Raw genomic sequence first — 15,696 nt, 5'->3', positions numbered from 1 at the left:
AAGGTCCGTGGATATGATTTTTACGACTGTTTCAGACAACTTTTCTGACTGACTGACCCTTAGCCGTGAGTTCTTCGGTGAGACAACTGCTTCTGTGCTTACTACTCACTTTCTAAAAACATTCAGTGAAAAAGGTTACAGAATGTACATGGTGTGATTCTGCAGATATGAAAAAATACACATATTTACATCTGTATGTATTTAGATTTGTATCTGCACATTTATGCACATAAATCCCCTAAGAATACACATGCAAGTGGTTATTTTGGGGAAGGAGGGTGGGCTGGGGTGGACAGGATGGCTGGGGGTCTTACGTTTTACACACATTTGTATTGTTCGACATGTTTATAAGAATGCATTCATATATAACTCGTATACTTTTAAAAAGTGTTATTCTACAATAACATTGCCTAAAATCGGAGATCAGAATGCAAGCAATGGTCTCAAATGGAACACTGCAGAGGAGGGACTCTCTCGACAACTCCCGATGCTGACTAACACAAGCAGTCTCGAGTGCATGCACATGATGGAGAAGCCAGTCGGCGCCCGGCAGACAGAAGAGTGACCTCCACAGCTTCCAGCTCAGAAAACAAAGCTGCACACCCCTCCTTCCTAGAAGGGAACAGCTCTAATTTCAGCCCCATGGTCTCAATTTCCTAAGCAGCGGATTTTAATATCGCCCCCAAAGCCTGTAGGGCTTTAAGCAAGTGTTTACAATTCAAACAGGGAGGTCTTACGGGGGACAGGACTAACAGCTGGGTACAGTCAGTACAGAAGGCTCAAGAAGGATTCCAGCACAACTCATCTGTGGCAGCTGCAGTTCCTTCTGTCCATCCACCCACCCATCCATCGACCTATCCAACCACCCATCCATCTACTCATCCGTCCACCCATCCATCCGCCCTTCCATCCATCCATCCATCCATCCATCCACCCACCCACCCAAGTACCAACTGAGCCCTTTCTGTGCTGGGAATCAAACACAGGAGACCATGGAGCAGAAGTGAGATGTGGGGAGCCTGGCTAAAGAGGCAAGAAGACCCCAGGAAGCCAGCTCCCCCTCCATTCTGTCAGAAGGGGTGATTCACAGAGGATAAGAGTCTGCATGGAACTAGATGGTCTACTGAGACCAAATGCTTGAGTCTTAACCACCTTAACCCAGGGGAAGTAGGGGCAGCAAAGTGCTCCTCGGCATGTACCGACGATGCTGGAGCAGACTGCAGGAGGGGACTGGGAGGGACATTTTAGAAAAGCAGTAATTCAGCACTGAGTCCATTCTTAAACAACATCACCAGTGACAGGCTCTGGGAACAGGTGGACTTCCTGCTCATCGCCTTTGGTTCCATCTGCTCCAACAAAACACAAGGGCAGCCAGCATGACCCAAAGAGTGGGAGGAGCCCTGTCACATGGCACCTGTGGGTAGGACGATCGCATTTTCCGTTAAACTGCTATTTTGTGACTTCCTTTTTTTTTTCCCTCCCCAAAGCCCCCTAGAACATAGCCATGTATTTCTTTTAGTTGTAGGTCCTTCCAGTTGTGGCATGTGGGATGCCGCCTCAGCATGGCTTGATGAGTAGTGCCATGTCCGCGCCCAGGATTCGAACCGGTGAAACCCTGGGCCGGTGAAGGGGAGCAGGGGAACTTAACCACTCAGCCATGGGGCCGGCCCCTCCTTTTTTTTTAAAGTGAAATTGCGTAACCCCTTTTTTTATGACTAGGTCACCATTCTGAGATGACAATCCCTTTCCTTCTCTCTCCAGCAGAAGCCCCATCAGCAGCCTCAGGCTGGAGCCTGCACAAGGTAGAGCGTGATGCTCAAGCTTGCAGGGAGAAGGCCTCTCAGGCCCGGGCCCCCCGGGACATGGGTGTCTCCACACTGGCACTGAAGCTGAAAGTCAGGCAGGGCCAGGGCTTCCCCAGGGCATAGGGGTTTAAGAGGTCCCGTCTGTAGAAAGACCATCACTTGAGCTCTGATGGACCACAACAACACAGAGGCTTCTAGCTGAGCCTCTGCTGCGTGTCACTTTGACAAAACAGGCAACAGAGTAATTCCTCCATGTGCTCGGGGGTCTGGCTTTCTTTTCTGATAAGAGATTTATTTTCTTCTCCACAAAGTTACTTGATAAATCTAATAAGCATGTGCTACGTTCTGCTGGGTCTGTGACCAACATAATAAGATTTAATTTTAAAGCTTTTCTCAGTTCATTTACTCCTTAATCTAACCGTACAACTTTATAACAAAAAGAGATTCACAGTTAGTTGAAAAAGGTCTACATGAGAAGCATGGATGGGAAGTTAGTTAAATGTTCAACGTTTTTCGGTCTTAAATCAAGGAGTAGTTTCCTATAGGCATCTTACTAATTTTCCCCCTAACTGTTTCACCTTCACAGGCTTTTGCTTTCTTCTTAAAAACTGGTGTCTGTTGGGGAAAGAATGGAAAAATAAATCAATGGAACAGAACGGAAAGTCCAGAAATAGAGCCACTGAGTATAGCTAATTGACCTTAGGCAATGGTGCAAAAGCAGCCAATGGAGGAAGGACGGTCCTGGCAACAGATGGCGCTGGGAGAACCGGACACCCACGGGCCAGGAAAAGGAACCTCAGTGTGAACTGCACACCATTCACAAAAACTAACTCAAAACGGTCATGGATTCAAGTTAAAGGACAAAACTTCTAGAAGAAAACATAAGAGAACATCTTTGTGACCTTGGGGTTAAGCAAAGAGTTTTTAGATATAACACTGAAAGTACAACCCATAAAAGAAAAAGATGACAAACTGGACTTCATCAAAGCTAAAAACTTCTGCCCTATGAAAGACACCACTAAAGAGAGGGACAAGACAAGTCACAGACCGGGAGGAAATATTTGTAAATCACCTGTCTGACAAACCACTTGTGTCTAGAATAATAAGCAAAGGGCACAAAATTTGAATAGGCACTTGACCAAAAAAGATATACCGATGGTAAATATGCACAAGAAAGATGTTCAACATCATTAGTCATGAGGGAAACGCAAATCAAAACCACAACGAGACAGCACTTCACATCCACCATGGCGGCCCAGCAGGACGGACAAACTGAAGACCAAGGTGAGGCCTGCGGGGAGCGACCGGCCCTGCCTGGAAGGCAGCTTGGCAGCTCCCTATGGAGTCAGGGACACACCGACCATCTCCTCCTCCTGGGGATTTGCCCAGGTGAAATGAAACAAAAATCTGGAGGCACAGGGACACTCCTCTGCAGGAAAAGGCATGAACTGTGGATTCACACAGCCATGTGCATGGATCTCAGGTGTACACTGCTGAGCGGAGGATGCCGACCTCAGAAGGCCACAAATGGTTTAGATAACACTCTGGGAAAGGCAGAACTACAGGGGGCAGAGAGCGGCTCAGGGGTTGCTGGGGCTGGGCACTGGGCAGGGGTGACTACACAGGGGCAGCACGAGCGAGTCCAGGGGTGATGGAAGCGTTCTGCATCTTGACTGGGGTGATACACAACTCTGTACACTTGTTAGAACTCAGAACTGCAAGCAAAAGAAGCTGGTCTGAAAAGGCTCCCAGCTGTAGGATGCCAACTCAATGACATTCTGGAAAAGGCAGCTATAGAGACAGTACAAGACTCGAGGCCGCCAGCAGTCGGGGGAGAGAGGGATGAATCGTGGAGCAGGGGATTTCTGGGGCAGTGACACTATTCTGCAGGATCTGTAATGGTGGACACAGGTCATTATGTATTTGTGAAAACCCACAGAATGTACACACCAAGAGTGAACCCTAAACAAACCATGGACTTGAGTGGATAATAATGTATCAGTGTTGGTTCCTCAATTGTAACAAATGTATCATCTAATGCAAGATAGTCATGATGAGGAGAAAGTGTACAGAGGAAGGGGGTATGTGGGAAACCTCTGTACTCACTACTCAATTCTCCTGTAAACCTAACATAGCTCTAAAAAATAAAGTCTGTTAAAAAAAAAAACTCTCAGAACTGTACACCAAAAGGCAAAAAGGATACACATTAACACATTAGAAATGTACAAACACACAGAGACAGGGATTAGGTTGGTGGCTACCAGAGGGGAAATGTGGAGGGAGGAGGATGACAGGGTTGACTAGGCACCTGTGTGTGGTGATGGATGGTAGTCTCTGGGTGTGAACATGATGTGATCTACACAGAAATCAAAATATAATGATGTGCACCTGAAATGTATATAATGCTATAAACCAGTGTTACCTCAATAAAAAGAAATAAAGCCATCACAACTGAAAGACAACTAAAATAAAAATATTAGAAATTTAAAACAATGTGAGTATCCCCCTGCCAAATCTGTCCACATGGAACAAGAGAAATGCTTTCACCCAGATCGGAGGACCCTCCTGCTTCTCGAGACTCTGTAAAGACCACCCAGATTCCTATGCAGCCTGCACCGAGGGGCCTGGCCTGACCATCCCAGCTCTTCTACTCCCCCTACAGACCCTGACACTCCAGCCACCTCGATCCCTTGGTTCCTCCCACAAGCCCAACTGTTGCCTTGTACCTTCCGTTTGCTGGCCTGGCCCCACCTACCACTCTGTGCCACCCCGGTTCACCTCCTTCAAGACCTTAGCCTAAACGCCATCACCTCCTGAAAGGCTTCCCTGGACGCTCGATGTAGGTTCCCTTCCCATTACTTGCAGCATCTGCACCGTTAGTCCCATCATCACACTCATCACACTTACAGTGTACGTGCTCCCCCCCCACACACACACGAAAAAGATGACCTCTGTTCAACTGACTTGCATTAGCTGCCATGCCACAGCTTTACCACCGACCTATATCCAGTGCCCATTCTTGTGCCTGGCACATGGGGGCACTCGGGTCCTTCTAGAACTTACGAATGAACATGCTATGCCGCAAGCTTTCTGCCTCAGATCTCTCCATGGCCATGGAGAGAAATCTTTTCACTGAGCTGTCACAGCACCTCTTGCTGCCTCAAATCTTTTCTCAAGCCTCTCAGCACCTCTCTGAGAGGATAATGTAACAGGTGAGGCAGCCGAGCCCAGAGCAGCCAGGTGAGCAGGTGAGGCCCCATGACGGGTTCCTAACAGTTGGCTCACTGCACACTCTGTCCAAGAGTCGGTGCTGACTTCACTCACCATTTGCTGAAATCCTTGTTACACGAGCAAATGCTCCCCTGGCCCTGCCTACGCTGACACCTGCTTCCCTTAGCCACCTCAGTCTTTTTCACTAGTTACTGTACCAGGGCCATGGGAGCTGTCTCAATACTGGCCTCCAAGAAAAAGAACAACTAATCATCTTCACCTTGCTGACAGGCCCACCTTCCAGGATGCCCTTGATGTCATTTCGGTGACCCCTGCACATGGGGAGTGGAGCAGACCACAGCGACCAGAACCCAAATAGGGTTACCACCTGCCAGCAATTCACCAACAGGAGCCAGAGGAGCCAGGGAGACGGGGAGGCTGCACTTCCATTTCCCACTGGTCCTGGTGGAATCGTGGACGGCACATCTGTAAATAGCACCAACGTGATGGCTACCTTCATGGCATGTTCTAAATGTTGTCACCCACAAGTCTATTGTTCACAAGTATGTGGAACTCAGGGCCACCCCCATGTGCCAAGGACCATGTTGGCCATGAAGGACACAACCAAGACCCAAGCCTGCTCCTAGCCCTTCACTTTGCCAAACCACCTGAGCCACTTCCAGACAAGAGAACGTGTCACCTCCGGGGGCTGTGGCATGCATCTCCTGCCCTCCTATGGACCACGACCCCACCTTACTGGAGAAACTGAACCTTGATCCAACACTTTCTCTATCGTGAAGTCCGTAAGCAAATTTCCCCAGTTGTCCCTTTAATACCCTTTATAACTGTTTCTTTCTTTCTTTTTTTAAAGATCCAGGATCTAACCAAGGCTTATCCCTGCATTCGGCTGTCATGTGTCCTCAGTTTCTTTCAATCTAGACTAAGTTCCTTGATTCGGATGTGAGCGTTTCGTGTGATTAGAAGGAATCTCTTCTTAAACCAGCTCCCCCCCGCCCACGGCACACTGGGCAGCATGAGCGTATGCCATGGGAAACCATACGTCCTCAGCCCTGGCTCCCTCAGAACTGGGCCTGCCTGTCACATACTCTGTCTTATTTACCTCACAGCTACTCTGTAAGGGCAACGCGGCCAGCCTCAATCTCACACTGCGACTACAAACCCGCAAAAGCCAGGTCCCACATCCCAGGCCACCCAGCCCCTAAGTGCTGAAGCCTGAATTCAAACACACGTCTGCCCTCGGTACCACGGTCACCCTGGTGGGCTGCACCCCTGCTGGGAGGCAGGGAGAAAGGTCCAGTGACTTTCTGTGTGCAGCCTCCAAGTTTTGTCTTGTTGAATATACTAGACACTGCAATCCACACGCACATACTAAAGGTGCCTGCTCAAAACCATTCACTGAGAGTGTGTGCACCGCGGACCACAGACAGGTCCACAGTCTAGCAGGGGCGAAGGAGAAACTAAAGCACCACAGAGCAAGTACATCACACACATGCGCCTGCACACTCGCACGTGCATGTGCACACACATACGATGGCCCTCTCCGTCCGACGACGGCTGGTGCAAGTGAGCGCATACTTGGGACGGCGCTTCCACTGGTAAATCCAGGTGAAGGGCAAAAAGCTGTCCACAGTACTATTCGTTTAACCTTTCTGACATTTGAACTCTCTCATGGAAAAGTTTTCTGAGATAAAGAGCGGCCGTCTTACTTCTTAGATGCAAAAGGGTTTTGTGTATGGCACTCATCTGACAGAGCAAAGGAGGAGCAGGTGGCACTTGGCATCAACATTTCTCTGTCCGAGATCTGTCAGAGGGTCCCTGGAGCCCCAACTGAGCAAGCCCTGGGCAGGGCCTGGCCCAAGTGCTCGAGGCCAGGGGCCGAGCGGACACCTTTCCAGAGCTACGGGCTGGGAGGAGCGAGCACCCACAGCACTGGGGGGAGCGCTGTGCTGACAAGTCACACATGAAGGACTCATGACAGCCAGACTGCGCTCTGAGTCTCAGCAGAAGGGGGAGCTTGTCACTCAGGGGTGACTAAATGCCCCGCCCCTCCTGAGCGGCTGCTGTCCCAGTGAGGCTGCAGCCTGCTGCCCACAGCTGAGTTTTGGCAGCTCTACTGAGCCCCCCACATCAGAGAGCGACGGGGCCTGGAGGAAGGAGCAGGGAACAGGGAGCAGAAGCCGAGGGAGCCGAGTCCTCAGCTGCATAATCCTTGGGCCCAGGGCCTCACGGGCTCGGCACTAGAACCAGCTCCCACCCCTCCTTGACCCCTGTGGTCTCCAGGCCAGCACTGGGGGAGGGTCCCCCTCACGCCACAACCCTCCGAAAGCTCCTAGAGAGTTTTGCTACCAGGTGGCAAGAGCACCCACTCATGGCGGGCCCAACCAAGGCTTAAGCCCCGTGCATTCTATTTTTGTTGCCAGAAATACAGATAAATGCATTTTCATACATATATTCCCACAGAGAAAACTTAATCATACCAGTTTAAAACTAATAAAAAGGAACATCTTTCCCCAATACGGAATTTTTCTTTTCTGATCAGACAAAAGTACATTCTTCTTAAATATTCAAGTAAGAAAAAATATGTATGAAGTAGAAAGTGAGGGTGCCCTATGCACCCACCACCCCAAGAGAGTTCTGGGATGAGGTGGGGGTTACGTGTCCAGACTCTCTGCTGGGCCCACACAGCCCCCCACGCATGCTGTGCCTCGCTTTTAGAAACAACGGAGACCTTCCACATCCGCCCTGGAGCCAGCTCCTCACTCTGCGACGCCCCTTTGCTACTAGGAGCAGCGTCTCAACGTACATCCTCACAAGGGTGGCCCATCGTTGACCTAATTATTTCCTAGAAGTGAAATTGGTGGGTTGGAGGACACTCACTTGAAGGTGGGATGAGTTACAAATTCACACTCTGTTCCTGTTATTTGCAAACCTGATCACCGACAATGATCTGAGACCTCCCCATCTACAGTCGTGAAAAATGATGTTGTTTTAATTTGACTTTCTTCTTATTCTGAGCCAAGTTGGGTGGAAGTGGCCAGAAGTGGTGCAAGGAGGCACTTCTGCAAAGGCTGGTGGCTTCAACACTTACCCATTTCTTGATCTGGGTGGGACCATTTGGTGAAAACTCATGGAGCTCTCCACTCAGGGTCTGTACGTTTTCCTGCAGGTTCGTTATGCTTCAATTTAACGTTCAGAGACATTGTACTGTGATTCTGACTGCAGCTGCATCTGTCTACCATTAATTTAGGCAGCGCAGACATCTTTACAGTGCTGCCTTTCCAAGCCATCAATCTGAACTACGTCGGTCACCTGCGACCTTGACGCTTGGCTGAGGTCGTGTCCGTCAGGTTGCTCCGCTGTGTGGCTCCTTCCCCTTCTTCCCACATCCTCCTCTTTAGAAGGAAGTCACTGCTCGCAGCCCACACCTGGGGGAGGGGAGTCATGCGACCCCTCGAGGGCAGAGTACGTAAATTATGTGGAATTCTGCACAGATTTGCCTCTACTCCCCCGTTTACTTATTTATTCAATCATTGATTATATCAGCATGGACTCATGGATATTTATTTTTTACTTAGGTTATAACCTAATACTATGTTACTAGACGAGGATTCAAAGCACACAAGGGATGCAGACCCGTCCTGAACGTGCTTGTTCTGAACCATCCTGACCGCCGTCTCACCCCGGGGCCTGGCTGAGACGGTTTCCTGCCAACACTGAGTCGTCAGCTCTACTCCTGGGCTTCTCTGCAGCTTCAGACTTTCAGCTCGGAGCCTTGGGGCTCTCCCACCTCCAGGAGCTCCTAAAACTGCGCCCCTGGCCATTTACAAACTCATCAGAACCCGCCTTCTCACGGGCCGAGCGGTTGGGAGGCACCAGGCATGCGTGTCCCTCCAGAACCCAGGACGGTCCCCACATGCTCCTGCAGGACACCTCCTCCCTGGGCCGGCTCCAGTCACAACTAAGACACAGCCAAGCACACTCACTGCTTTTCATCAAACCAGCCCCAAATGCCCGTGAGCACAAAGCAAAGAGCCAGGAACACCGGCTCAACCAATGAATGTGCAGCAACTGAAACAAAAGGTGATGTGTGATTTGCCCCCAAAATCACATCACAGGGGAAGGGCTCTCCCTCCTGGGGCAACTCCCTGGCCTGCTGCTGAGACAGTAGTGCCAGGAACTACCTCAGCCAAAGCTCTTCCGCCTTTTTCACAAGGTTCCTCAGAGGCACACAACACTGCCCAAAGATCCCACATCCCAGAGCAAACGCAGCCTCTGCCTGATGGGCTTGGGGCAGGTGTGAGCGTGTGGGAGCAGGTGTAAGCTTGAGGGGAGCAGATATGAGCGCAGGGGAGCAGATATGAGTGGGGAGGGCAAGTATGAGCATGGGGGGGCAAGTGTTAGTGTGGGAGGAACAGGTGTGAGCGGGGGGGGCAGGTGTGAGCATCGGGGAGCAGGTGTGAGTGTGGGGGGGCAGGTATGAGTGTCAGGGGAGCAGGTGTGAGAGGAGCAGGTGGGAGTGTGGGGGGGCAGGTGTGAGTGTGGGCGGGCAGGTGAGAGCATAGGGGCCCAGGTGGGCCACCAAAGCTACAACAGGTGAATGAGGGTAACGAATGACCCACAATGCCGCGTCCTGCGGCCTCTCTCCCACTTGCCTTTGACCATATTCCACACATGTCCAGAGGCTCCATGTTCCCATGGATACCAGCTTTCAAGGCTGCCCACACTCCCTGGCAGCTGGGGTCAATCGCTGTTCTTTCGCACGGCACTGATATGTGTACCCTGGGCACTATCAGGCTTGGCTCTAAACTGGTGGCAGTTCATAGAAAGAAAGCCTTGAGAATCCAGCACGAGCATCTGTCAGGGCAGATGCTGGGCTGGCCAAAGCAGAAACGCGCACAGCCAGCCCAGCCTGGCAGGTGCTCACGCTGGAGGGACAGGGGCTCGCAGGCCACATGACACCAGGCGGAAGGAGAAAAGCTACCAGAGGGGCACGAGGGTGCCATCCTGCAGATGCAGCAGGGGTCAGTGAGACTATGCCAGGGGACAGCTCGACCGACAGGATGGCTGGACCTTGACACACAGGGGTCTGGCATGCCGGGTGGGTGCATCTAAGACAGGGGGCAGAGAGGTCTGGGTGGGACCACAGAAGCTCTGGTGGAGTGAGAGGGAAGGAGAATTCACACACATAGAACCCAGACCATAGAAGAGGGGACAGTCAGGGCTGTGCTATGCCCTGGAATGCAGGGCAGCAGCGAGGCTGCAGGACTGAGCTCGAGCAGCTATGAATGAGGGAAATGGGCCGCGGGGCCGAGAGAGGCACACCCAGAATGGGACAGGCCCGTCCACAGAGCTTCCACCAGCCTGGAGAGGGCAGCGACAGGCAGCTGAGTGAGGGACCCTGAGCGTGTGAGGTCAAGGGCATCCTTCCCAGGAAGAGATGCTAGAGGTTTCCAGCTGGGACCCAGGACACGTCTGCGACCTAACAGGATTTATAAACCAAGGCACAGAAATGAGGGACAAGTTAGATCTGTGATCCTTCACCCAGAAAGGGTAACAGAGGCCCCAGTGAGAGTTAAAAGCACCAAAAGAGAGTGTGCAGGGACGCCAGGATGGCGTCGAGAGGGGTGCACAAGAGGAGAGAAGGTAGAGCACAAGGAGAGAAGGCCGGGGCAGTTACAGGAGCGGGAGAGCAGCTCAGAGCCAGACACCTGGCTGGGGGCCGGGCAACAACTGGCGGGGCTGTCGGGGTGAAGGAGGGCTCGAAGGCCAACTCCAAAATTGGGGTCAATGGGCGAACCAAAATGCCACTGGGTGGGGTGGCTCCTTCATTCAGCCAAGTCCCTGGTATGGTGTCTCTGGAGCAGAAAGTGTCACAGCAGGAGGGGCTGAGCAGGCGTCCCTGGCAGTTTTGTGTAAGCAGGAAAACCTTGAGCTCTTGGAGGCCGTGAGAGTGAGGGGAGAAAAGAGTCAGACTCGGCTTCGCCTCCAGGGGCATGGAGCCTCAGTGGGCACAGGAAGGGGTGATGGGAAGAGGAGGCAGGAAAAGCCATCAGAAAAGACAGAGGACGAAGACCAGAGAAAATGCAACAGGAAGGCGGGGAGGGAGGGTCTTCCAGAAGCAAGAGGAGAACCAACACTATGAAATGCACAAAGGTTGAGGAAGAAGAGCAAGAAACGGAGAAGGTGACGGCTGCGTGGAGACGGCCACCCCAGCCCAGAGACCTGTAGGAAGGAGGCGGCCGGGGGCACCCTCCCCCCAAGGATAGGGAGAGGCTTGGCACCCGTCAACTGGCTCTCCAGGACTGGCCACCTCTTACTGGGGCAGATGCTGAACTGTGAGGGTAGCAGGTTTAACTCCGAGGAGCTCAGTATCTAACGGTCCTCACTGAGAAAAGGGCAGAAACGTGCACGTATTTCAGAGACAAACACCAATGTCCACAAGAGACAGGTGGTGTCTCCCATCACAACTCTTACTTACCCCACCTGAATGAGCTCGTTCAACTTGGTCGCGTTCTTGTCATCCATACCTTTAAACGGAAAAAAAATGCGACCGTGAAGTAGTTAGGAACGAAACCGGTGAAGATTCCCAAATAACTATCTTCAATGCAGAATCCAAATCACCCTAAGGAATACTCAAGGTCCTCCAGAATAAAACCCTCCCCCAGGGTCAAAACGATGTGTCACAATGTGAGGGCACTGTCCCCACCTGCACGTCCCCTCTGCCCACCCAGACTTCCTCAGGGGCACCACCACCTGCCTCTGCACAGCTGATCACTCCTCCCAAACGCTCTCTCGCAGACCCCTGCTATGCTGACTCTCTACTTGTCCCCAGCCTTTCTTGGGGGAGCCGCCGTGCTCTGCACATGCTGCTCCTGCTGGGCTCTTGCAGTTGGAACCCCCTGTCCTCTGCCCTCTTGGTGTTCATCGCTCACCTCGGGACATGCGAGAGAGCAAGCACGGTAAGCAGGCAGTGGGAGAACCTAGGGGGTGGGCATTTGGGTGTTCACTGTCAAATTCTTTGAACTCTTCTGTATGTTTGGGGAAAGGAAAAAAAAAACCAGCAAGCCACAGACAAACGGCCAGGCCAAAAGCCAAAGCCAAAGCCAAAGCCAAAACCTCAAAAGCAGCCAGAGAAAAGCAAAGACTCCCCTAGAGAGAACAAGGACACAAGTGGCCAGTGCCCTCTCACCACAAACAGTGCAGGCCAGAGACAGTGGAGCAGCACCTTTAAAGTGATGAAGGGAAAAAACTGTCACATCAGAATTGTACATCCAGCAAAAATATCTTTTAAGAATAAAGACAAAATAAAGACTTTTCAGATAAATAGTAACTAAAAGAATTCATGGTGGGCACAACCACATGACAACAAGCACTAAAGGAAGTTCCCCAGGCTGCAGGGAAATGGTCCCCACCAGAAACAGATCTTTGGGAAAGAAGGCAGAGCAGCGGAGAGGGCGGACGGGCAGACTCATTCATTAAACCCAACGTGAGACACAGCCCTGCCTCAGACAGGCAGGAATCAAACAGGCACCCGTCAACACAAGTGACAGATGTGACTGCTGCATGAAGGGAGGGGCTAGAGTGCCGTGAGAGTAGGTGACACGGAGACCAGGTCCCTTGTGGGGCCTGGTGGACATCTGAGCTGAGACTGACAGGTAAGCAGCAGTTAACAGGTAAAAGGGGAGGGAAGGGCCCATTGGTCCTTGGATGGACAGACAGACAGAAGGCATGGGTGGGTGGAGCCACAACTTTGGGGTTTGAGTCACCAGCCAGGGCACCGTGCAAGGAACCGCCCTTGGAAAAGAAGCCATCTGAACAAACTGGTGAGGACCAAGGACACCCGTGGTGGACCCCCACTCACCCCATCCCGACACCGGCCACTGTGGTGGACAAACAGGCACTGGGTTTAAGAATCAGGCCTGGAGGCAAAGTGTGATCTGTCACTTAATAGCCAAGGAGACTTGAATGCTCATGCATTCTCATCCAAATGGAGTGTCCTCAGCCATTTCTTCATATGGGGACAACACCTGGCTCACACAGCTTCTACAATGCTTGACAGAAGGTAACACATGCAAGTCCCAGGAATACAGCAGAGACTCCACTGTCTACTGTGTCAGGATCTGCATGTGTCTAGACACCTCACTCAGAAAAGGTGCACTAATTAAAAGGATGCTCTGATCACCTGAGCACTCAGACATATTTTTCTGAGCAGCCCAGAAAGAGCCACCACTGGGCAGTCATCAGAGGCTGCTGTGTGCAGGGGACTGTGGAAGGCTGCTCGTCGAAGCGTGCTCCTTCCCCACAAAGATTCACAAAATGACAGACAGCATCCCGACATGTGGGTCAGTGGTTGGGGCTCAGAGGGAGAAGCCCCATTGGGGCAGAGGGCTCTGAAGCAGCGCCAGAAGCAGAGAGCCCAGGTGGGGCCTCAAGGAGGGTGTCTGTGTGTACGTGTACTTTCGGAAGGCAAAAAGGGACCTCCTAGGTATCATCGGCAGAACAAGGGGCAGCAGGGGAGCTGGAGGGAAGCAGGAAGACAGGCTGAAGACCAGCTGCACAGGCTCCTTGGGTCAAGGGACCCAGGTGACACCCCAGGCACAACAGGAAGCCTGTTTTGGAGCCAACAAGAAATGAGCCCAAAGACTCATGTGGGGTCAAAGATGGTCTAGGGAGGGCTTTGCCTGAGAGGCTCGGACACGGCAGGGACAGAGTAGGCCACAGCACTGGGCAGAGGAGGCAGTGCCCACGACACTGCCATGACCAGAAGCATTTTAGGGTGAGGAGAATGAGGAGAACGGAGCAAAGGAAGCAGAGATTTTAGGGGGATGGGGCCTTTGAGACCTCCAACCCAAGCAGACCACTCAAAGCAGGAGCCGGGGGGCTTACAAAGAAATCCTCCAATTGCAGGGAGGATGGGGGCGGGGAAGAGGCCGCCTGTCCCCTTTGGAGCCTCTTAGACATTCTTACCTGTTGCAGGAGACGGCAGGTCTCCCAGCCCAGACAATCAGTAAATGCCTGTCCGCCCCACCCTTCTGCTTCCTCTACCCTAGCCTGCTGCACACTTAGCTGAGACGGACGTGTCAGGCGACTGGGAAGATGACGACTTCCCCGGCCACTAGGTGTTGTGGTCTCATTTAATCCTCGGAGTGGATGTGTGGGTGTATGCTCCTCCCACCTATGAGACAGGTGGGGCCTGGAGAGGCCAGGTGCTCCCTCTCATTTGTGGTCACATGGGGAGTCAAGATAGAGGCGTGAGGTGCCAGGCACAGTGTGCCAGGAAGGCCAGGGCATCCCCTCCATCCACAGGGAGCTAGCCATGAGGAGAGGATCAGAGCAATGCAAAGGGAGAGGCCTGGACCCTGCAAAGTACCAGTGTCATGAGATGAAAATGAGAGGCCCTTCTAGGTCAAGAGGCTGAGGGATGCCACAGCTACGAGCAGGGCAACATCCTCAACATGTGCCCCAACTGGCGCGTTGTGATGTTTTGGGAAATCTGAATACAGGCAGGATATTAGGTAAGAGGGTGGCACCTGTTTGATTAAGTGTTAAATGCGTTGGGTATGGCAATAGGATTGTGGTTGGTCAGGAGAATGTCCTCGTTCTCAGGTGACAGAGGCTGAGGAATTCAGGGGGGTGCCAGGATGTCTGCAATGTACAGTCGAACAGCTAAGCAAGAAAACAGCAAGTATGTGGAGAGGGGAGAGGGAGTGCCCACACACAAAACGTAGCCCGCGTTAGCGACCGGGAACTCTAAGGGAGGGATACGGTGGGCAGCATATTCTTCTTCAATTTTTCTGTACGTTAAAATGTTTTCAAGATGAAACTTGAGGGAAAACAGAAGAGGCCCTGGGACCAAAGATCCACTGGTGACAGGACAGCAGGCCCTGCGGGAGGAGTGTGAGCACCTTTTGGAAGGCCAGGTCACCCATGAAGCCAAGAGCGGCCCTGGGACGCCACTGGCAGCTCATACTCACAGCCCCCGATCTTCTTCCGCAGCTCGCCGTAGCAGATCAGGCCATACAGCTCCTGGGATGACTTCTTCAGCCCGCGAGAGAACACTGGAAGAAAGGAAAGCATAAGGCTTTAGAAGGGGGAAAACACACACATTCGGGGGCTGGCCAGCTCACGCGCACAAGAATGGTGCTGGGGGAACATTTAAGTCAGCTGATTTTTTTGGTCTTGATCCCCGCACCTTGGTACCACAGATATTAACATCAGGGCAAACACGGCCAAGAGCATGGGAATACAGCGCTGTCTTTGCGATTTTCAAAATAAAAAGTTAAATGAGAAAAAGGAGGGCAGTTAGAAAATTCGTCCTAACTGGCAGAGTAATGTCTCCGGGAGGAGAAAAGGGGAAGGCCAGCAGGGCTGGCTCCCATGGGGGCGGAGGTGGGGTGTGACAATCACCAAATGTCATCAGCCTCTCAACCCACACACAGAGCCTGCCCAAGCTCCACGGGAGGCCGCCAGCGCTGGAGCCAGGCAAGCTGCCCTACGGCGCCTCCTTTGACCACTGGTCTACACACCCCCAGCGTGGGGCCAGATGGAAGAGGAACGGTAGCTCAAATGCTCACGACCACTGACACCCACTCTCCCCTGTGCCTTAGTAACCAGTCCTTCTTTTATTTGGGGAGCAATGCAGACAGATAAGACAGCACAT

General features: G+C 52.2%; 1 protein-coding gene across 3 annotated transcripts in view; it reads right to left on the bottom strand.

Annotated features, from left to right (window-relative positions):
* CRAMP1 (cramped chromatin regulator homolog 1) overlaps positions 1–15,696 on the bottom strand; it is a 64,896-nt gene that overhangs the window by 24,935 nt on the left and 24,265 nt on the right. For all 3 annotated transcript variants that reach the window (XM_046665984.1, XM_046665985.1, XM_046665983.1), the window contains exons 5-6: positions 15,011–15,094; positions 11,515–11,563 (exon numbers count right to left, since the gene is read on the bottom strand). In XM_046665984.1, the coding sequence (XP_046521940.1) occupies positions 11,515–11,563; positions 15,011–15,094 (133 nt within the window). The remainder of the gene's footprint in view (positions 1–11,514; positions 11,564–15,010; positions 15,095–15,696) is intronic.

Source organism: Equus quagga, chromosome 7, assembly GCF_021613505.1.
Source record: "Equus quagga isolate Etosha38 chromosome 7, UCLA_HA_Equagga_1.0, whole genome shotgun sequence".
In the NCBI taxonomy this organism is placed as follows: Eukaryota; Metazoa; Chordata; class Mammalia; order Perissodactyla; family Equidae; genus Equus; species Equus quagga.
This window is presented reverse-complemented; position numbering and strand designations above follow the sequence as displayed.